The 19,918-nt window shown below is 46.0% G+C and overlaps 2 protein-coding genes across 7 annotated transcripts in view; one reads left to right on the forward strand and one right to left on the reverse strand.

Annotated features, from left to right (window-relative positions):
- Nucleotides 1-7,315, forward strand: part of Paip2 (poly(A) binding protein interacting protein 2) — a 19,621-nt gene extending 12,306 nt beyond the window's left edge. For all 6 annotated transcript variants that reach the window (XM_031365356.1, XM_031365357.1, XM_031365360.1 and 3 more), the window contains 3 exons: nucleotides 1,227-1,390; nucleotides 3,977-4,156; nucleotides 6,298-7,315. In XM_031365356.1, coding sequence (XP_031221216.1) covers nucleotides 1,253-1,390; nucleotides 3,977-4,156; nucleotides 6,298-6,354 — 375 coding nt within the window. In that variant the 5' untranslated portion in view covers nucleotides 1,227-1,252 and the 3' untranslated portion in view covers nucleotides 6,355-7,315. The remainder of the gene's footprint in view (nucleotides 1-1,226; nucleotides 1,391-3,976; nucleotides 4,157-6,297) is intronic.
- Nucleotides 5,450-17,377, reverse strand: Slc23a1 (solute carrier family 23 member 1). The gene is made up of 15 exons (XM_031365355.1): nucleotides 17,323-17,377; nucleotides 16,600-16,734; nucleotides 16,038-16,195; nucleotides 15,395-15,483; nucleotides 15,228-15,295; nucleotides 14,908-15,089; nucleotides 14,654-14,774; nucleotides 14,322-14,478; nucleotides 13,520-13,667; nucleotides 12,927-13,032; nucleotides 12,584-12,713; nucleotides 12,359-12,502; nucleotides 11,889-11,984; nucleotides 9,717-9,981; nucleotides 5,450-5,754 (listed from the first exon to the last, which is right to left on the reverse strand). Exons 1-14 carry the CDS (start codon nucleotides 17,356-17,358, stop codon nucleotides 9,734-9,736), a joined length of 1,818 nt encoding a protein of 605 aa, XP_031221215.1. The 5' UTR covers nucleotides 17,359-17,377; the 3' UTR covers nucleotides 5,450-5,754; nucleotides 9,717-9,733.
- Nucleotides 17,378-19,918: the final 2,541 nt, after the last annotated feature.

Genomic DNA, 19,918 nt, shown 5'->3' on the forward strand with positions numbered 1-19,918 from the left:
CATTACGGGTGGTTGTGAGCCACCATGTGGTTGCTGGGATTTGAACTCATGACCTTCCAAAGTACAGTCGGTGCTCTTCCCCACTGAGCCATCTCACCAGCCCACAACCAGACTTTCAAACATAAATTTTCAAGAGTTTTTTTTTTTGTTTTTTTTTTTTTTTTTTTAGTTTTAGTTCTGGGACATACCTGAAATCAAGTTTTAAAGAATTTTCTGGCTAGGCATGGTGGCACACACCTTTAACCACAACACTTAGAGGCAGAGGCGGACAGATCTCTTATGTTTGAGGACAGCCTAGTCTACATAGTTCCAGGACAGCTAGAGCTACATAGTGATATTGTGTCTCAAAAAAACAAAAATGAAATTACTTTTAGCTAGGCAGTGGTGCCGCATGCCTTTAGTCCTAGCACTTGGGAGGCAAAGGCAGGTGGATTTCTGAGTTTGAGGGAGAAACAAGGAAGGAGGGGAGAGAGAAAAATTATTATTAAGGTGGGAGCTAAGAAGATGGCTCAATGGATTAAGGCATTTGCCTGCAAACCTTACTGAGTTTAATTCCCACACTTCCACATAGTGCAAAGAAAGCACTAACTTGGATAGATTGTCTACTAGTTTCTGCACACATCCTATGACATGTGCATACGTCTATATCTCAAACCTAGCATGTATCATATTTTTTTCTTTCTGTTGAGACAGGGTCACACTATGTTGCACTAACTGTGCTCAAACTCCATATGTTGTAGGCCAGGCTGGCCCAGAACTCACAGATATCCATCTACCTGCCTCTGCTTCTGAGTACTGACACAAACCTTTTTCTTTTCTTTTTCTTTTTTTGTTTGTTTGTTTGTTTGTTTGTTTTTCGAGACAGGGTTTCTCTGTGTAGCCCTGGCTGTCCTGGAACTCACTCTGTAGACCAGGCTGGTCTCGAACTCAGAAATCCACCTGCCTCTGCCTCCCAAGTGCTGGGATTAAAGGCGTGCGCCACCACCTGGCAACACAAACCTTTTTAAACAAGTAGTTGGGAACCAGACCTCTGGCTTTCATACACGTCCATGTCCTCACACAAACACTAAAATTGTCTTACATCTATACCTCAAATCTAGCCCTCAGCTATTTCTTAAAGTCATTTTGGAAAAAGAAAGAAGTTTTCCAACTAATATAACATGTGCCTCTAACACCTTGATGGATAATAACAAGTGTGCTCATTAAGATTGTGTTCTACTTTAAAGGTTAAAAACGACAACGAACACCAACCATGAAAGATCCAAGTCGCAGCAGTACTAGCCCAAGCATCATCAATGACGATGTGATTATTAACGGTCATTCTCATGAAGAGGATAATCCATTTGCAGAGTACATGTGGATGGAAAATGAAGAGGAATTCAACAGACAAGTTAGTTCTGTATACAGACATGTTTCTTTTCATAGCTTCATATCTCAGATGTGTGCTTGGCACTGAACTGTGTGTGTCTAGTCCTTTATGTGCACTAAGGATTTATGTGCTACCACTCCTATTTTATTTGGCTGCTAATTACTGCCAGGCTAAACTGCTCGTTGAAATTACTTGGGCAGCTTGTTTCAGGGTCCCACCCTAAAAATTGATTCAGAAGAATAGGGTGGAGCCTGGGAAACTGAAAAGAGCTCCTGGATAGTTTCAGTTTGGAAAACACTGTCTTAAACCAATCACTTCTCTATTGCAATGCAAATCAAAAATATTCAGGAAACTAGAACAGACAGACCATAGATGTCCTGGTTCAAAAATACCTGCTTTTCACTAGAGCCTCAGCCTTTTTTTTTTTTTAAAGATTTATTTATTTTATTTATATACGTACACTGTAGCTGTCTTCAGACACACCAGAAGAATGCATCGGATCTCATTATAGATGGTTGTGAGCCACCATGTGATTGCTGGAAATTGAACTCAGGACCTCTGGAAAAGCAGTGAGTGCTCTTAACCGCTGAGCCATCTCTCTAGCCCCATTGAGCTTCAGTCTTAATCAGCCTGAAAAATCTGCTACTGCCTATCTCTAGAGAGGTCTGATAAATTGATAGGTTTCATCTTTTATTCACATGTTTCTACTGTCTATCATTCTCTCATTCCCAATCCTGATCCTGATTTCTGCAGTTAGCAGTTAGCAGTTAGCTCCACTTATCTACATCCTGTGATGGACATTCCAGAGTAACACAGTTCAGTCTTGTTTCAGTGAGATTCAATTGCCGGGCGGTGGTGGCACATGACTTTAGTCCCAGCACTTGGGAGGCAGAGGCAGGTGGATTTCTGAGTTTGAGGCCAGCCTGGTCTAGAGTGAGTTCCAGGACAGCTGGAACTACAAAGAAAAACCCTGTCTCAGAAAAAAAAGAGAGAGACAGAGACAGAAAGAGTCAATTGAGGGTGGGGTTTTTGTGTGGAGGGGTTATTACTTTAGAAAAGGTTGTTTTGTTGTTTATTTTTAAGGCAGGGTATCTCACCCTGTAGCCCTAGCTGGCTAGGATTCATTATATAAACTAGACAGGCCTAGGACACACAGAGAACCATCTGTCAGTCTATACCTCCCAAGTGCTAGAATTAAAGACAGGAACCCGGTTTTTAGATTATTTTTACTATTTATGTATTTGTGTACAAGTTACCACAGAGGCCAGTAGAGGGCATTGGGTCACCTAGAGCTGGAATCATGAGCTGCCCAATGTGGGTGTGGGAACCAGACTTAGGTACTCTGCATTAACAGCAAGACCGAGCTGTGGCGGCGCACGCCTTTAATCCCAGCACTTGGGAGGCAGAGGCAGGCGGATTTCTGAGTTCGAGACCAGCCTGGTCTACAGACTGAGTTCTAGGACAGCCAGGGCTACACAGAGAAACCCTGTCTTAAGGGGGAAAAAAAAAGGCAAGAATTCTTTACTATTGAGCCCTTTCTTCAATACCTTTAGGGGAGTGTATAGGCGTGTGTGTGTGTGTGTGTGTGTGTGTGTGTGTGTGTGTGTGTGTGTGTGTGTGTGTTTGTTTTGCTTTGAGAGTTGACATCTCTCCACTCCATCATACTGAAATCAGTTGAGGGGTTTTGAGTTGTTTTTAATCTCTACTTTTTAGAGGTTTTCTTTAGTTTTTATAGAGGTTGGATTAAGGCCTGGATATTTTAAGGCTTCATGGGTAATTCTGAAAAATTCCTCGAAGAGGAATCCATTACTTTTTACTTTGCTACTCTCAATGGAAAAAACCTTCTGTAGAGACAAGTAAAGACTTGGAATATCCCTAAACAAATGTTGCTAGGTCTTTATGGTAGTTCTGGGCTTTTTTTTCCTGTAGTATAGAAGCAGGGAAGAAAGTTTTTAGCCTTTACATTATGGTGTTAAGAGATCACACCCAAGGCCTCCTGCATAGTAATGTACCGTATCAATGAGTTATACTCCAGTTCTGACATGTGAGGTTTGTGTGGATGTGAACTCACATCTCAGCCTCCAGAGTACAGCTGTGCTTGGCTGTTAAGAGAACATTTGAGAGACAAACTCATCAAACTGTCACAGGCAGCCCTAGAACTTGTGGTAGTCTTTGTTTTGTTTTTTTTCAAGACAGGGTTTCTCTGAGTAGTTCTGGCTGTCCTGGAACTCACTCTGTAGACCAGGCTGGCCTGGAACTCAGAAATCCGCCTGCTTCTGCCTCCCAAGTGCTGGGATTAAAGGCGTGTGCCACCACTGTCCAGCCATGGTAGTCATTTTATCTTATTCTTCAAGTGTGGAAATGATAGCTGTAAAGCACAGAGCCAGGCACATTATGGTTTGATTTGGTTCTGTTCTACCGAGACAGAGTCTCACTGTGTAGCCTTGGCTGGCTTCAGACTTTTAGAAACTTGCTTTCCTGCCTCCTGAGTTCAGGGATTAAAGTCATGCACTACCTTATCTGGCCCTTACATTATGATTTCAGATGGCATAGTTTAAGATATGTTAAGCCACATGCTATAACTTACCCCTTTTGTTATAAATCTAGATAGAAGAGGAGTTGTGGGAAGAAGAATTTATTGAACGCTGTTTCCAAGAAATGCTGGAAGAGGAAGAAGAACACGAATGGTTTATTCCAGCCCGAGATCTCCCACAAACTATGGACCAAATCCAAGACCAGTTTAATGACCTTGTTATCAGTGATGGCTCTTCTCTGGAAGATCTTGTGGTAAAAAATCATTTCTCATCTTTATTTTAGACCCTACCTTATCTCTCTTAAGTAGAAAATCTATCTGCTTTCTTAGAGTTTCAAATCGTTAGTGTCCTTTCAAAATGCTTCCACTTTAGATGGAAGCTGGGATCTCCTGTCTTAGAGTGGTCTAGAAACTGACAGTGTTACCATATGACTTGACTGTATAAGAGTATCTTGATGAAAGTTTTCATTTTTAATTTTAACCTAAACATTTGGTAAAATTTGGAACTTTTTTGGTTTTTTCAAGACAAGGTTTCTCTGTGTATCCCTGGCTGTCCTGGAACTCACTCTGTAGACCAGGCTGGCCTGGAACTCAGAAATCCCCCTGCCTCTGCCTCCCAAGTGCTGGGATTAAAGGCCTGCGCCACCACAGTGATCTCCATTGAGCCATCACTTCAGCCTCAAGGAGTCTTTTACTAAAATTAAGATAAAAGATTTTTCTGTTTTATGAAGTGGGTGGATAGTTGAAACTAGTTTCACCTTAGTTCCAACCTGGAACTCAGTGCCTTTCCTAGCCTGCCCCAGACTGCTGAGACCTCGAATTAGAAGCTTCTGTTTCTTATGGATTAGTTTACTAAGCTGTTCATCATCATCCCCTAAACTTGAATTTTAAGCATCCCAAAGGATGCTTTACAGTCCTCCTCCCCATCAAGCTTTTGGAAAACATTCTCCTGCTAAAGAACAATTCTGAAAACACCAAAATTCACATTGTGGCATACCCTTTGCAGTAAGTGACAGTAACTGAACTGAATAGGTATGTGATCTGGTCTGTTGGGACATATTTGCCTACTGCTGCTGTAGTCATTTCACATACAACTGATGCTTTGATGAATAAAGGATTTATAGCCTGGATTTGCATAAATCCATAACACAGAAACTGAATTGTTTGACTCAGTCTTTTCAAGATTACCTTTAATTCACTTAGACTTCTCTAGCTTCCAGAAGATTATATATTCAAGAATTCTGCCTTTTTTTTTTTTTTTAAACAATTAAACTGTGCTTGCTTTTCTTCCTCTTAAGGGCTTTTATTTCTGTATATTTAATGTTGAAGGCCAAGCCCAGGCCTAGAACATTCTAACTAGACATTTTTATTACTGAGCTAGTCTAAAAGTACAGATTTATTTCCCCTGTATGAAGGGACAATACTTATCTAAATTATTGGTCCAGTATGTTATTTAATATGTGTTGGTCTTAAAATACATGGCTGAATTCAGGGTGTTTTTGGTTGGTTGGTTGGCTGGTTGGATTTTTTTTTTTTTTAACCCTGTGTTCATGTCCACATCTACCCCTGGAATCTCTCCGGGTTTCTTTTTTATCAACTCTCAGTGTGAGAATCTCCAGCTCTTCCTCTTTACATTGACTGCATGCATAGGGAAGTGGAAATGAGGAGACAAAGGAATGCAGTACAGGTCTCTAGAGTACTTAGAGACTTGGGCTGATATGGAAATGGAGTCACAGAGAGAGGGTGATCTGTCCAAGCTTCCATGGGAATTTGGGATAGGTAGAGCTGAGGTCTCCAACTCAGGTCCTTGGTCTCCTGTGTAGTTTTCTTTTCCTGTTACACACAGTGCCTCCTATGAGAATTAGAAAACAGTAGTTGTAGAAAGATAACCCCCAAGTTTTCAGTGAAAATCGTAAATAAAATTCCCTAATAGCCAACAATGCCACAATTAATTAGACTGAGAACATGTATTTAACATATTTGGATGTATTTTCAGAGCATCAGGCACACTTGAAAAAAAAAAGTACCTTATTTCATGCTATTTCTTATAGTTAAAGTGAAGTTAGTGGGTTTCTTGTTAAACTTAATGTCACTTCCTACTTTAGAAGTTGATATACTAGGATATAGAGGCCAGGTGGTGCTGCATACCTTCAGTCCCAGCACTCGGGAGGCACACAGGCTGGTGGATCTCCGTGAGTTTGTGGCCAGCCAGATAACATCTGGCCTTGAGTTTGGGGGTTAGGTAGAACCTTAGAGGCCAACCAACCTTTTGTATTTTTCTGGGAGATAATTTTTACATAAAGGTCTAGGCCAAATACTTCTGAGAATTCACAATCATCTTTAATTAACTTGCTTTTTTATTTTTTTATTTTTTTGTAAATGTATTATTTTCCAGGTCAAGAGCAATCTGAATCCCAATGCAAAGGAGTTCGTTCCTGGGGTGAAGTACTGAGGTGTGTGAGCAGCCGGCCGCTTTTGGTGGATGTAGCACAGTTTCCACACTGGGAAGGCAGTGTTAGAAGACTCCATTGTAAAAGCTCTCTCTCGTCACTGTGTTACACTTACGCATTGCCAAAGTTTTTGTTAGTCTTGCATGCTTAATAAAAGTGCTGAGACTGTTACTAAGTAAGAAGCTGTCACACAGTTACTGAAAGTAGAATTGGCCGCATGGCTTAATGTAAAGACAGCAATGGAAGAAGCACCAGTCAGTTGTGACAAAGAACCAAATTAAATCACCTCCAAATCTCACTGAATTGTCTGTCTTTGAGGCTAAACTGGTCCCTTAGGGTTAGTTGACACTCTTTAATGTCTATGCTTTGTAAAAAAAAAAAAAAAATAAGTAAATAAGTAAATTTAAATTAGGTTGTGATTGTTACAGATTTCTCAGTTGCATTTGTCCGTCAAAAAGGAACTTTTCTGAAAAAAATGTGTTAACTTTTGAAGTAAGTAATTTCACAAGACTGTCTTTGAGGTTACCAGGTGGTGGTCAGATAGGAGCTAGTCTGTCTGGCCTTTGCCTGCTGTATTATCATGTTAGGAATACTGAGTTCTCCTAGTGTTAATCTTGAGGAAATACAATTTGAGGCTTGCATCTTCTGAAGATAGATTGCATCATCGCCATCATGTGTGAAGTCTTACACAGGACCCACACCAGCCCATAATCCAATTGAAGCACTCGAAAGACAGTAGCATGACTTTGGTGCTCTTCCTTGCTTTGTTAACCATCATGACTATCGTCTGCAGCACAAGTTTTCTTTTAACAAAGCTAGAACAGTTTTGGCTTCTTAAACTTCATATTTGAGTAGGTTAAGCTGCCATACGTGTTCAGTGTGAATAGTGTTTAAGTTGAAAATATTGTAAAAAAATTATATTTTTTCAAAAATATTTAAAAAAATAAATGATAGTAGACCCGAGCTGATGCTTGTGTTATTGGTGCAGACTCCAGACTCCAGCGTTGGTGCTCACCTAGTGTGGGCAGTGGGCAGCCCTGTGTGTGAGGTGTGCTGACAGGAGGATGTGTCCACAGTAGCCATGCAGGTGTCTGCCAAGCGTTTGACTTGTCCTTGCCCAAGACTGCATTGGCAGCAATCTTAGACAGCCATGGTATAAAGCTGTGGTTGGGCTGGGGATATCTGTTAATGGCAGAGCACTTGCTTAGTATGTGCAGCAGCATAGATGTTTCTTGATGTGATAGAGCTGAAGACTGAAGCAGGCCATGTAGCCATTTAATGTATTTGAGACCCTGTATTGCTAAATAGCCAAGGCTAGGTTTGAACTTAGGGTCCTCCTACCTCAAGTTTCTGGATGCTGAGACTACCTTGTTCTTTTATATAGTTATTTCTGGCTCGTTCTGAAAAGCTTTTAAGGTGTTTATTTGGTTTGGCTTGGTTTTTGTTCATGGTGCTAGAGGTTGAACTTCAGCTATTTTATGTATGCTAACCAACCACTGTTCACTGCTCGTCCACATCCAGTGAGGGTTTTTTGTTTGTTTTGTTTTGTTTTTCCAAGTCAAGATTTTTCTGTGTATTTCTGACTATCCTGGAATTTGTTCTATTGTCCAGGCTGGCCTTAATTGTCTGCCTCTGCTGGGATTATGCCACCATGTGCAGCCAGTGAGAGTCTTTTTGCTTTTTAAAAACAGTTACTTGAGCCAGGCAGTGGTGGCACACGCCTTTAATCCCAGCACTTGGGAGGCAAAGGCAGGTGGATTTCTGAGCTTGAGGCCAGCTTGGTCTACAGAGTGAGTTCCAGGACAGCCAGGGCTACACAAAGAAACCCTGTCTGAAAAAAAATAAAAACAAAACAAACAAAAAAAAAAAGTTACCTTAAGCTAATGAAAAGGCAAGTGTTTTAATTTTCTTTTTTTCTTTTTTTTTCTTTTTTTCTTTTTTTTTTATTAGATGAGTGACTATTGTTTGCAGGTATGTCTGTGTATCCCTTTCAAGCCTGGTAGCCAGAGAGGCCAGAACAGGACATCAGAGCCCCTAGGATTAGAATTACAGACAATTGTGAGCTGCCACTAGGGGCCAGGAATTGAACCAGGGTCCTCTGGAAGAATAGCCTCCTGTAACTGGTTTTTGTTTTGTTTTTGATTTTTGAAACAAAGTCTCCATAGCACTGGCTGTCCTTGAGTTTACTGTGTAGGACAGGCTCCATTCACTTCACAGAACTCTGCCTCCCAAGTCCTGGGATTAAATGTGTGCCACTAAACCTGGCCACAGGCAAGTATTTAAGAACTTTGGAAAAGACAAGCATGCTTGACACTTGTTTGGGGGGTGGTTGGGTGGGCATAGCACGTTCAGTCCCTTTGTTCTCTTAACTGCTCAGAATCAAGTGTACAAGGGGCACCGCTCGAGCTAGCTTCAGTCTCGTGTCTCCTGCCTGACTTCTTACAGCAGGCATTATAGGTTTAAGCCACCACTCACAACTTTCACTGGAATGTTTCCTGTTTGAGGGTGAAAATATTTAAATTAACTAGAGCCAGGTGTCTGCATTCTAGGCAAAACTAGGATTTAGAACTGCACACATGTTTTGAAGCTTAAAGATAAATAGGCTTGTTTCTGGTAACTGAATTGTAAGTGATTTTAATTTTATGACTGCTAACATTGAAACAAAATAACATGTAGAAGCATTTCTCCTGTTTATGTTACTGCTGATGTTTCCAACCTTTCCAGTCTCATAGATGTGGTACTTAGGTGTGGTAATGGTAATACACACTTATAAGTTCCTGCATGTGAAGGGCTGGAACAATGGCTTGGCAGATAAGAGCACTTGTTGCTCTGGCAGGGTACCCAGGTTTGACTTTCTAGTATCCACATGGTGGCTCAAGGCCATCCGGGGGATCCTATGCTTTCTTCTGACCTCTCTGAGCACCAGACAAGCACACAATTTGTACTAATGTACATAAAATACATACTTTTTAATTCCTTCACTTTGAGAAGGACTGTGAATAGAAGGATCATGCATTGGTGATCGTGCTAATGCCAATCAATACTTGAGAGGCATACATATATATAACAAATACAAGGACCCGGGCTGTCAATGACCACTCTTAGTTGGTCCAGATGCTGCCTGTATCTGGTAGGGTTGATAGTTCTGCTTACTTGTGACCATGGACAGCTCACAACAGTTGGAAATTTCTGTTCTCACTACAACATGGCTAAGAACTTCTACCCAGATCCACATAGTACTTTTTACCCAGCCTAATCGCCCCTTGAAGAAACTTGTAACAGATTACCAAAATGACAGTAGTTTGATTTTTTTCTTTTTGTTTAAACAGACTCAACCTCCCACAAGAACCATAACACAGCCTACCTTTCATAGAGGTGACTTCAGACCTTGGTACACACAGACCCAGTTTCTATATTGTCTGGAGTGTCTTCTAGAACTGGAGGCTGATTTTCTGTCTTTTTAGAAAATCCTCTGAAGACTGGACAGATAGGGACGTATCTGAAAAAGGTGGTCCTTTTTACCACGCCCATCCCAAAGGGGAAATCGTAGCTCTTGAGACTGGCCGATGTCTCACTGTTGGCATGGGCTCCAGCTTTCCACTGGATCAGGCCTCTTTCCTCTGGGCTCCCTGCAAGAGGACAGTGAGGTCATCATAGAATCAAGTATGAATGTGCCTGGCCAGAATGAAGCCCAGGGCAGTTTTGCATGCTAGGTAAGCACTCTACCACTCTCATCTCAGAGCTTGCCAGAGCTCTGAGAAACCTTAAAAGATTAATACTATGTAACTATAGCATTAGGTCCTATGCTAAATAATTTCATTATTTCTGAACACCCCTGGGAGATGCATAGACACATTTTAAGGTGAAATTTTTTTTATCACGTTTACTGTTTATCTAGAATTTATGGAGCCATGAGAGTGAGGAGATCATACGATAAGCACAGGAAATAGGTTCCTCTCGCTCCATCATGTAAGGCCCTGGGCACTGAACTCAGATCAAGTTCAGTAAGCACCTTTTCCTTCTGAGTTACCTGCCAGCCCAAGGACGTAGACCTGAAGTACTTTATCAGTATTAGAATTCACTATTACAATTCTACATTTGGGACATAAACCACTTTTATAGTAGGAATGAAAGCCAAGCTAAGCAAGAGATCTTTGATGGGGTAGGGGTGTGCCCATAGGAGAGGAGTCCCAGAGATTGCAGGTTCTCAGAAGGGCTGGAGCTCACAAAGAGGGAAATAATTCCCCTAGTGGGAGGAGTGAGTACAGCCAGAGCTAAGAGTATCCCAGAGTGCTGCAGCTAAATGAGACACAAGCTCTCAGCAAGGAGGGCAAGAGACATCCGGAGAGGCTGCCTGGAGATGTTCAAACAGGACCAGGAATCAGGTGGCCAGAATGGAAAGGGAAAAAGAAAGATTGGCATGTGGTCCCAATGTCCCATTTGGCTCTACTCTGCTACCATAGCAGAAAAGCATGCCTAGCCCAGAGCACGCTCGTAACAGGCTCCTAGGAGGGAGCTGGCTTATCTACAATGACGCCAGCCTACTCACTGCAACTTATTATTTAAACCCAATTTTACTTCCTATTTTGTGGCCAGGATTCCTCATAACCAACAGCTCTGCACATCCTCCTCAGTTTGATTCAGGGCCAAGCTGGTAAATTCCACCAGCTTGTCCTAAACTGCATTGGACTCTTCTCTGAGGTGTGAGGCAGGTATAATGTCAACACTGAGCAGATAAAGACGAGAATGAGAAGTTCAAACTAGTCTGAACTTTCCATGTCTCAGAGGTGGTTAAATGACTGTTCTCTTCATTGAGTTTTGCCCTCCCAGTTTCCCCAAACCCATCTGCAGAGGCATTGTAGTACAGAGCTGAGCTGAGCTCAGCTGAGATACATGCTGCTTCAGATTGGCAGTTTAATGTTACTTTGTGGTCATTCTTTTGTTGCTTTGTTTCACCATGGGATTAAGTCTAGCACCTTAGATCTGGACAACTACTTTGCTTGTCAGGTTTAAAGATGATGTGAGACACTCTTCTACTGACTCAGATCTGATAGTTATCAGTTTTAAAAATATATTTACTGGGCATATGCATACTGGACTGTCACATTTCCACAGTCCTTGCAAAACAAAACAAAATATGGGCATCCAAGGTTCATTTTCGGGCTCTTCTATTTGTACAGCAGGCTGCTACCATTCTTGATAGATTTCTCCCACAAACCAATGCTGCATTTTTACCTATCCAGCTCTGTGAAGATAGAGGCGTTCTCAGCCTGGTGGTGCTAAAGAGATGCTGAAGCAAGGACCCCCAAAACCAGAGAGCTCTCCTGACCTCACCCTTTTCATGACCTAGGAGATAGGTTGTGCTTCAGTCTCTCCCTCCAGCCAGCGAACACTCCACCAGCCCATTTCTTCTGCGCACTGGCCTGCATGGCAGGCATCAGGCCTGGCCACATCTCAGGAACCCAACCATCATGAGAGTATACGCAATGATAGTCTAGCCCGGCTCTGTGCTTCCCTCCCAGAGCTGACCCAGTACCTGGCACTGTGTTGTCCAGTATGAAAGCAAGGCACCCACCAACAAACATCTCTGTGGTGAGCAGCACAGTCAGGATCTGATCCACTTCAGGGACGCCTGTGGAATAAGTCAGGGGCTAGTGGGCTTTTCTGGAAGGCAGAGTTCAAGGGACTTGACACCTGTGTACTCCACTGACCTTCAAGCCTGTCTGTACCTCTCCCATCTTTGGGGGAGAAACTTCTGACAGCTGTTAGTTGTTGACCTAGGACAAGTCACTTAGCCTCTGTGAACTCATGTTCCTCTGGAAAACAGAGGTAATAATCGAATCTCGTGGAGCTATTAGGAAAATTAGATGAGCATATTAAAATACTCAATAGGTAGGCTCCTGATAATCTCAGCCTCATTGCTGGTGCTAGGGAAGTGCTGTGTCACTCAAGTGGTTTCCAACCCACATTCTCCCGTCTCTGGAAATAGTAGAGAACAAAATGTACCTGTGTTGATAGCACCTGGGTTGGAATCCAGGTAGTTGGGTAGTGTGAGGCCAAAGAACATGGAGAATCCCAATACAAAGAGGTTGCGGGAGGAGTTCATGTCCACAAACTGTAGATTGGACAGTCCCACAGCGGTGATCATACCTGCCACAACAGAATTGCTAGAGGCTCAGCCTGGCTAGACCAGGTCCTGCCACTCCCCTTGGGGAGGCATCAGACACTCACCAAAAAGAGTACAGAACATTCCTCCCAGGATGGGGTCTGGCAGTGAGGCAAAGAGAGCTGTGAATTTGCCAATGGCACCCAGGATTAACATGATACCTGCACCGTACTGCACGACTCTTCGGCTGCCCACCTGCAGGAAGCCAGGGGTGGGCTAGGCCCAGAGGCAAGGCTAGTTCCAGGGGGCAGGGTACTAGGTGGATAAATGGACTCCAGCATTGGAGGGGGTAGGATAAAGGTGGGATGCTCTCAAAGATAGGATGGGGCTAGGCCAAAGCCAAGATGGCTAAGAACAGGGCCTACAACACATGAACAGGACTGTGCTCTGGCAAGTGGCGTGTGGCACCTTGGTAATCCCTAGGACCCCAATGTTGGGGCTGGATGAGGTGGACCCGTTGCCTGTGCCCAGTAGCCCAGCGATAATGCAACAGATGCCTTCAGTGAAAATTCCCCTGTAAAGAAATGGTGAGTGGGGTGTTGGCCCCGCCCCTTCACCAGGCTATCATCACCTTGGTCCAATACATGCCCCTCTGAAGCTGTGCAGGTTGGTACCATCTAGAGCTTGGAAGCCAGGTGTCAGTACCAGCACTCAGTGCTCCAGTGCTTACTCCCTTGGACAATTCTGAGCTTCAATTCCCCCTCTGTACCGTGAAGATAAGATGACGGGCCCGACCTCACATGGTTAGCCATCGAATAAGAATGCACACGAACTGGGTGCACAAATAGTTGTCAATAATTGGTTTCCTTGGGACTGACATCCTCAGCTGTCCCCAGCATTTACAGAATAAGTAATCCCCATCCCATGCTCCAGGAAAGTGAGGGCTAGAGGTGTGGGTGACTTTCATGCCTAAAAGCCTATTAAGCATAGGACCCAGTCCTGTCTCTACACTTGCTGTCATAGTGACTCCTCCTTGGAATCAGACATTGAGGCGGGCATACCTGTTGATGGCATGTACTGGAGGAGGTGGTGCTCCAGCCAACCGGGCACAGGCATAGTAATCACCAATGGACTCAATGATGCCAGCCAGTGTGGCACTGAACATCCCCAGAACTGCAGCCACAGTCACTGTAGGTAGGCCCCACTGACCTGGGTTGGAAGAAACATGAGAGGTTCTTGAGGAGGTTGTGGCACTTGGGGTTAGATGGAGTTATTTGAAGGAGGTGGGAGGTTAGGTTGCTGGAGAGATGGCTCAGCAGCTGAGAACACCAACAGTGTTTCTAGATGGTCCTGAGTTCAATTCCTAGCAACCACACGCTGGCTCATGGCCATCTATAAAGGAATCTGATGCCCTCTTCTGGCATGTAGATGTACATGCAGACAGAGCACGACCACATTAAAAAAAAAAAGAAAGGGGCCGGGCAGTGGTGGCTCACACCTTTAATCCCACCCAGCACTTGGGAGGCAGAGGCAGGTGGATTTCTGAGTTCGAGGCCATCCTGGTCTACAAAGCAAGGTCCAGGACAACCAGGGATACACAGAGAAACCCTGTCTCGAAAAACCAAAAAAGAAAAAAGAAAAAGAAAAGAAAGAAAGAAAAGAAAAGAAAGGGAGAGGAGCTGTGTGTGTGTGGGGGGGGGAGTCTCACTGATACACCAGTCCAGAATAAGTTTTGGAGGTAAACCACCACTCAGGGGCACCCACAAACAGGACTAATGCTGTGTTGTCAGCTGAACCCAGAGACAATAGGTGTCTCATAGGAATTTCAGTTGGAAACAGAAGAGACCAAGCGCGTTTGCTTACATGGGTAGGGTATTCTAATCCAGGGAGAGATAGCCATGATGTTCCCTCGGGCATCAGTTCGAGCCTGGAAGCCATAGACTGTGGGGTCTGCGGGCAGCACGTCTGTCAGGGTCAGCACATAGCAGAGCAGCCACACGGTCATGATGGCGAGCACAATCTGGAGCAGTGGGGTGACGGGGTGCTGCAGGCACTGGAAACCTTGGTGCAGGCTCGCCTGCTTCTGCATCAGCCCCAGAGCCCTGACTCCTAGCCTCTGGCAGGAACCCCCGCCCCTGCCCAGCTTTCCCTGGCTCGGGTCTCATCCCTTTTCACAGCACCTGCGAGCTCCTCACCGGAAACATCTTAAAGATCTGGATGCGGAAGAGAGTGAGACCCTTGCCCCATCGGTAAACAGGCAGCAGGAAGGTGAAGTTGCGTAGATACTGGGAGAACAGGACAATCAGTAGAATGGAGCTGGAGGCAGAGACACAAGAAGGAAATAGCTGGTGGGCCAGGTTGGGGCCTGGAAACAGATGAGAGGGCGGGAATGAAGGGGATATGGGGTAGCGCCTACGACCGGGCAGAAATAGTCCTGTTGCCTGCTCACCAAGCCGAAATGCCCCAGTGGGAGCCAGCTCGGTCACCAGCAGCTTGGAACACAGAGAGACCGATAAGGGAAACAGTGGGGGTGACGGTGAGAGGCCCAATGTAGCTGAGCAGGGCCCCAGGCAGCCCCATTAGCCCGATCACCACCTCTACCACACTGGACACCATGATGGCACCCTGGACCTAAAAAGGCAAAATGAACTATAGTCACTTTGACCTGGCCATTATCAAAATGTAAGTTCCAGCTACCTCCTTGCATAGGGCGGCTCAGCAGTGTCCTGCCTGTCCACCCCTTCCCTCAAACCCAATCTCTTTACCCACCTCCCGGATCCGAGGATGCCAGATATGAGAAGTGTTCAGGGGCATACTCCAGTTACCGTAGATCTCCTCTGGGAACAGAGATGGAGAGAACACACTGCCATGGACGCACCCTGATGCCTACACCTCCATGACCTCTCCTCCCGTACAGACGCCCAAACTGAACCCACCTTCCGAAGGACACTTCCACCTCTCCAAAGCCAGGATAGACTTGGCTGGAACTAGAAACGCAAAGGCACTGGCCTGGAACAACGGCAGCCTGGAAGGGGGCGCGCAGTGCCAGCGGTGGAAGTGGGTTGAGGAAAAGGTATAGAAAGTGAGGGTTGGAGGAAGGGACAGAGAAAGGGAAGTCCCTGAGCTCCCACGTGGAGTCCCTCCCCCACATTTTCAGGGATTCTCCAGTTCAAACCCTGCACATTGCCTTCAGCCCCGCTCCCCACCCCCGCCCCCTCCCCCAAATCTCGGCTGCTCAAAAGCCGACTGCTCCATTTCTGAATCTGAGGGCTGCTTGCGATTGTTCCCATCCACCACCAGACTTGGATTGTGTTCATCCAAGACTAGGAATCCCCAAGGACAACATATGGATGCTGAAAGTCTGCTCACAAGGAATGGGCAGTGGGGCTGGGAAACAGTACTCCTAAACTTTTGGAGCAGAGTGAGAGGAGGGAACCTCAGGGCTCCTAGGAACCCAGCCATCTATCCCTGAGACTAGCCAGGCAGACAGGGTAGAAAGAGCTGGTTCTCCCACCACCTGTCCTACTGGGTGCAAGCATGCAAGTGTGTGCGCTTATGAGCCGGAGAGGGGTTGCTCACCGGATGCCCACTGTAGTCTGGATGAGAGTGGTAATACCCACGCAGGTGAAGATGGTACCAATGAGCTGACTGACCATGTGCTGGTCACGGCCCACACACAGCGCCTCAGCCAGGAGGAAGGGCACAGCGATGGTGCCACTGAAGCATGTCAGGTAGTGCTGGAGTGAGAAGACCGTCCAGAGATGACCCCACAACACTCTCATGGAAATGGATACCCGGGTCTGTATCCTGAACCTGGACCATACTGACAGGGTGCTTCCGTGTAACGACATTACCCACCACACCTGACGTGGATTCCCAGAGAGCTACTGCTCACTGCTCAGGGACCCCAGTCGCTCCCAGGCTATTCCTATGGTTCTGTCGATGGGCCCTTCCTGTCTGTCATATGCTACCCACAATCCTCCCAGGCCACTTCACCTTCTTTGGCACAGCTGTTTAGTGACAGTCCGTGTGCTGACCTTGTCTCTTTCTCTAGCCTGAAGTGACCTTGCTGACCAGAAGCGGTTTGGGGTGCCAGGGGAGTACCTCATGTAGGGTTGGGGAGGCCTTGAGAAAAATCTACCTGGAAGCCCAGCAGGATACACAGGTACCATGGTGGCACGTCCTCAATCTTGTACAACATGTCAAACTTGGGCTCCGTGGGCAAAGGTGCCTGCTGGTCCCTGGTGGAAGTCCCTGCTGAATCCAGGGCCTCATGCTGCTCAAGGAAAGAGGGAGCCACAGCTCAGGGCAGAGAGATGAACAGGCAGAGCCCACGCTGCCTGAACTAAGGGAGCCACAGTGGCCTTCCAGCAACTCAGTGAGGGCGGGATGCGGCAGCCACCCTCCCCAGCTAGTTCTCAATGGTCCTTCCACTTCCCACCCCCTGCTGCAGGGGTGAAAGCAGTGTCCTGGCTTCCAGAGCCCTCAGTCCTCGGGCTTTCTAGTGAGGCCCCTAAATCAAAAGACTGGGAAGGTATCAGACGAAAATGGGATCAGACCGGGCATGTCTAGACTGGATAAACCCTGTCCTGTGCCAACTCTACCTGCCAGAGGTCCTTGAAGGTACCACAGGGAGAGGAGGCCCAGCTCCTTACCGACCCCTAAGCCCAAGTCAGCCAGCTCCTGAACCTAAGGCCCCCTCACCCCTCCCTCTACCCCATTCCCCCTGAGTGCCACTTGCAGCTCAGGACTGTCACTTTTTGTCAAGTTCATTAGCAATGTCTCTGCCCTCCCAGAAAGGCCAGCAGAGGCCCAGCCCCCACCTGCCATGCCCAGCTCCCAGCTCCCACTATTCCCCCAGCACCTGCTTTGGGCTCCTGGGGTCCTCCCGAGCTTTCATCTCTGAGGCACGGGTTTGAGAAACCTCTGAGGAGAGAAGATCAGGGCTTTCCCAAGGCCAAGGAGGACTTTACTCCACTCATCAGACATTGTTCGAAGTCAATCTGTAACCAGGTCCATCGCTCCAGATTGCGAAAGGGGACCAGGTGGAGGTGAGGTATTAACCCTGGCTCGGGTGGTAAAGGCCACCCAAGCAAGGGGAACGGCTTTTTTTTTAACCTGCTGAGTATTCTCTATGCTACCCGCATCCCAGCCTGGCACAAGGCCTGTTCTTGTTTCCCTAGCGAGGGCCAGAGTCTACAGAGTGAAGAGGGGACAGTCTGGGGACAACATTTCGAGGACAGGGAGAGGACATGACTCATCACCAGCTCTCAAAGCCCTCTACATTTATTAATGGAAGTTTATCTTATCACCATCGATACTCTTCGAGGATGGGATCAAATGCCATTACCTGTATTTGTATATGCACTGTCACATGTACCCTCTGGGGCTACATGTGTTAACTCTTTCACTGCTGGAAAAAAAAAAAAAAAAGACTTAGTAGTGATATGGCCAAAGTCAGACAGGAAGTGAAGTTCAGAAAAAAAGTTTGGGTTGGTTTTAGGGCCCCTCCCTGCCATCCTTCACCACAAAGGATTCCTGAGATATCCACAGATAGGCCTCTGCCCCCTAGTGCTGTGTCAGGGTAAGGATCTTAGCCAGGATGAGCTACTCCATTTGGGGGACCCTGTGAAATGAGAAAGGGCCCCTTGTTGCAAAAGTATTAAGAATTTTGTTGCTGGGCAGTGGTGGCGCACACCTTTAGTCCCAGCGCTTGGGAGGCGGAGGCAGGCAGATTTCTGAGTTCAAGGCCAGCCTGGTCTACAGAGTGAGTTCCTGGACAGCCAGAGCTATACAGAGAAACCCTGTCTTGAAAAACAAAAAAAAGGGGGGGCTGGCAAGATGGCTCAGTGGGTAAAAGCACTGGCTGCTCTTCCGAAGGTCCTGAGTTCAAATCCCAGCAACTACATGGTGGCTCACAACCACCCATAATGAGATCTGTCACCCACTTCTGATATGTCTGAAGTCAACTACAGTGTACTTATGTATAATAATAAATAAATTAAAAAAAAAAAAGAATGTTGTTGTGTCTAGTGGCTAATGCCTGTTATCCCTGTACTCAGGAGGCTGAGGCAGGCAGATCCCAGTGAGTTCGAGCCCAGTCTGGCCTATATAATGATTTCCATCTAGGCCACCCTGGACTATGCACTTAAAAAGAATACACAATGTAGTAAAACTCTCTCTGAAAAGTAACAGGGGAGGGCCAACTGGATAGCTCCTTAGGTAAAGGTGTAGCCCACCAAGCCCAGTGACCTGCCTTCGGCCTGAGGGGAAGAGCTGACTTCCACAGGCTGTCTGCTGACTTCCACGTGGACCCCTTTGGCAAAACACCTAAACTCAAACAACACAGACACAAACACAGACACACACACACACACACACACACACACACACATCATTACGCATGCTTAAGCACACACACTGAATATAATTTATTAATTCTTTTTTTTTCTTTTTTTTTTTTTTCCGAGACAGGATTTCTCCGTATAATAGCCCTGGCTGTCCTGGAACTCACTCTGTAGACCAGGCTGGCCTTGAACTCAGAAATCTGCTTGCCTCTGCCTCCCAAGTGCTGGGACTAAAGGTGTGCGCCACCACCACCGGACAATTTATTAATTCTTTAAACTAACAAAAGCTAGGTATGATGGCACGTGCCTGTAATCCCATAAAAGGGAGATGCAGGCAAGAGGATAGGGTGTTCGAGACTAGCCTCCAAATTCCTTGGCTGCATAAGACTCTATCTTGGTAGCTCATACCTTTAAAATCCAGCACCCAGGATGCAGAGGCAGGCAAATTTCTACAATTTTGAGGCCAGCCTGGTCTATAGAATGTGTTCCAGGCCAAAGCTATTTAGTAAGACCCTCAGATAATGAAATCAAAACAAACACACACACACACACATCACATATTTAAAAGGGGTAAAAAATAAAAATAAATAAATAAATAAGTCTATCAGGACTTTAAGTTGAACATGGGACCCTTCCGAGTACTTCACCCGTGTTCAGTGTGCACCTGCAGCCTCTTTTCCTATCTAGCCTGACTGTTAGCAGAGGCAGTCAGGTTAGCACAATCCCAACCACCCCAGAGGCTACCTACTCGTTTGTTGCTGTGCCCATGGCCGGGCTGGGATACAGGGACACAGGCCAGGCCAAGGGCGAATGGGCAGCACGGCTCTCCAGCGGGACGGCAGCTTCATGGCCCTCTGGAGTGCAGTTTTCTGTCCAGCCCCAGCCTCTTCTCTGCTTTTGGTCCACTCCTCTCCTGGTGCCTGCACTACAGTTCTCAAAGTGGTTTGACCAGTCCAGCCTCTGCAGCTCCTCCCAGCTCTCCGCGGGTGGCAGAAAGGGAGCCCCTACCCCCACTTCTTCAATCACAGCTCAATACAGCCCAAACCTCACCAGGGCACGTACACTACAAGGCTTGAAAAAGTGTCCCCACGAGTGTGTGGGCCATCTCTCTCT

This window comes from Mastomys coucha, unplaced genomic scaffold (assembly GCF_008632895.1).
Source record: "Mastomys coucha isolate ucsf_1 unplaced genomic scaffold, UCSF_Mcou_1 pScaffold13, whole genome shotgun sequence".
NCBI classification, from domain to species: Eukaryota; Metazoa; Chordata; class Mammalia; order Rodentia; family Muridae; genus Mastomys; species Mastomys coucha.